This window comes from Melampsora larici-populina (genome assembly GCF_000204055.1).
Source record: "Melampsora larici-populina 98AG31 unplaced genomic scaffold MELLAscaffold_18, whole genome shotgun sequence".
Lineage (NCBI taxonomy): Eukaryota > Fungi > Basidiomycota > Pucciniomycetes > Pucciniales > Melampsoraceae > Melampsora > Melampsora laricis-populina.
In genome coordinates, this window is record NW_006768782.1 from 1,445,061 (window position 1) to 1,447,716 (window position 2,656).

At 35.4% G+C, this 2,656-nt stretch overlaps 1 protein-coding gene across 1 annotated transcript; it reads left to right on the forward strand.

Moving 5' to 3' along the window:
- Positions 1 to 342: 342 nt before the first annotated feature.
- Positions 343 to 2,245, forward strand: MELLADRAFT_77799 (uncharacterized protein; the record flags this gene model as incomplete). The annotated part of the gene is made up of 6 exons (XM_007410032.1): positions 343 to 1,056; positions 1,136 to 1,357; positions 1,445 to 1,516; positions 1,592 to 1,621; positions 1,707 to 1,826; positions 1,895 to 2,245. The coding sequence occupies 6 exons, from the start codon at positions 415 to 417 to the stop codon at positions 2,243 to 2,245; spliced, it is 1,437 nt and encodes a 478-aa protein (XP_007410094.1).
- Between the last annotated feature and the right edge of the window lie 411 nt (positions 2,246 to 2,656).

The window sequence follows — 2,656 nt, forward strand, 5'->3', positions numbered from 1 at the left end:
CGTAAGGGCTTTGATCGCACATTGAAGGCGTTGGTTGTGATTGCTCTTGGCGGGGGTTCGCCTACCTGAGAAGGTGTTGTGTGAGTTAGGATATGGTCTGATTAGGTTTTTTGGATTTATAATGAAAGAGAAGTATTTTAGATTGAGCTGATGAAGAGTGCAATCTTTGGAATATGTAGGGTGATCAGATGAGATTGAAATGAAATTGATAATTTGAGTTTGAGCTTGAGATGAAGAAGAAGAGTTGAAGGAAGTTCTATGTGAATGTGGTGGTTTGACTTAAATTGATTTCTAGTTTCTAACTCTCATCGATTCACTCTTCATTTTCTCTTTACAATTTTACTCACGATCATCGAATTCATTCATCCGATTAACAAAAATTCACATTCACATCTTCAGAACAATCAAGTCATCATGGTTTCCAAAACTAATCAAATCAGACATCCTTTACCACCACGTCCAATCTCTCATCATCATCATCATCAAAACAAAGAAAACCAACCTATCAAACCATCCAAGAAACCTAATTTAATATCATCTCAATCCATGAACCAACCAACTTCACCATCAAAAGAACATCGTCCATCATTCAAATTACCCAACAAACCTACCTTTCATTCAAAACCCATCAATCAACCATCCATTCAAGATGACCAAACCCACACCAATCCATCCATCAAATCTAATCATCAAAGGACTACCAAACCGATCCATACAAGAACAGACTCAATCAGATCGTCAAGTTCAACATCAACTCTCTTATCATCTACAACAAGAGAAGACGCTATGATCCGTCGAAACTTGATGTCTCCAACCGAAACCAATCAACAAGAAAGAGTCTTAGCCATTGTGAAAGTCAAACAAGCTGTGCTTGAAGCTAAAGCAAGAAAGCTTCCAAAACTGGCTCATCGAAGTTCGAATGTCTATACGCCTAAACCTTTATTGTTGCCTTATAAATTAGCTAGATCTGCTTCGGTGAATTTAAATCATTCCAAACGGATCAGTTTAAGATCTAATTTATTAAACGATCAAATCAGTTCTCCTTCTAATCTAACTGTAAGTTTTCAAAATCACGCATAAATAAAAGGTTTCAAATGAAGAGGAAACTGATTGTCTTTTTTTCGGGGGATGGTAGGGAGAAAGACCTACTCATAGACGTCAATTGAATTCCGAATCAATCATCTTTAATCATCGAAGAATGTTCACTGAATCGATGATGACTACTACAAACACTTCGCTTTCTTCACCTGACCAAACTCTACCACCAAGGATTTATTCTCCTAGATCTGGTTCTGGTCATCGAAACCATCAACTTAGTCCTGATCATAGAAGATCTCAATACGATTCATTTTATCAGGTAAGCTTTTTTGGATTTCGGTTTGTAGAAACACTTGAAGTAGGTTGCTTGAAATCTGAGTTTTGGTTTGGGTTTGGGGTTTTTTAGTTGATCGGACCTGAGTCTGAATCTCTTGGTACAAGTTTTACACATGATCATAGGTTTCGTGCTCATTCTACAGTTCAGTGACAATTCCTTTTCCTTGATTACGATTGATCTGTTGACTAATCTGTTTCTTTTTGGTTGATCATTTAGGATCGTCGACGCGATTCAACCAATTCAGTGGTAAGTTGTCCATCTTCTGAAGCTTTTCTTACTGTTCAACCACACGAATTGAATTTTGGATGATGTGTTCCTTTTTTGGGAGTAGTTGTTGTCACCTGTTACGATTGGTTCATCATCAACTTCCTGGAACACACAAACCGATCTAGACCCCGTCCAACTTCCAAAACCTATCCATAGCGCACTAGGAATAACCACCGAAGACGCAGTAAGTGTCTCAATTTCCTTCCAAAAAGCTTCTCGAACCAAACCATTTAATCCTTTTTTCTTGTTTAGATTGGAAATCGAGATTTGTCTAAAGAAACTAAGCTGAAGAAACTAAGGTCCTGTAAATCAGATGGATCAATCTGTTTAAAACCTTCAAAGGTTTCATTGATTTCTTTAAACAATCAACCTATCTTATCACAAAGAAACCTTTCCTATTCTCATTCTCTTTCCCAGAATTTAAGTGATCTAAGCACTGGAAAGGATGGGAAGGATGGAAATGGGAAGGATGGAAAGGGGAAGGTGACGGCTATTGGGAAATTGAAATCGATCTTGGAAGAGAATGAAGATGAAGTAGAATTCGATTTGGAAAAAGAAATTGTAGATCGGTTGTTAAAGTTTAAAAGGTTGGTTTGGAATTAAACAACAACAACATGGATTTTGAACACGTTCATGGGAAGGTTTGGTGGTTTTTTCGTTGGATCGGTTTTGGATCTCTTTAAAATTCATTCTTTTTTTTCGAAATCGTTTTTTTTTTCTTCTTCTTTTTCTTCTTTTTCTGGAAGGGATTAGTGATGACTTTTTTTTTTGGATGTGAAAACTTGATCTCTTTGTAGTTTATCATTTACTTTTTTTTATATGGACTTCTTTTAAAATGTTGTACGATTTTAAAACTAGAGAAAAACACACACATACTCATACTCAAAAATCTTTTTTTAATTTATTTAATTTTCTTTAATTATTAAAAATTTACTAATCATTCTTTTGAACTTTTTACTTTTTTTCTTTTTTGATTACTTTACTACTTTTCTACTACTTATTCATACTTGATAA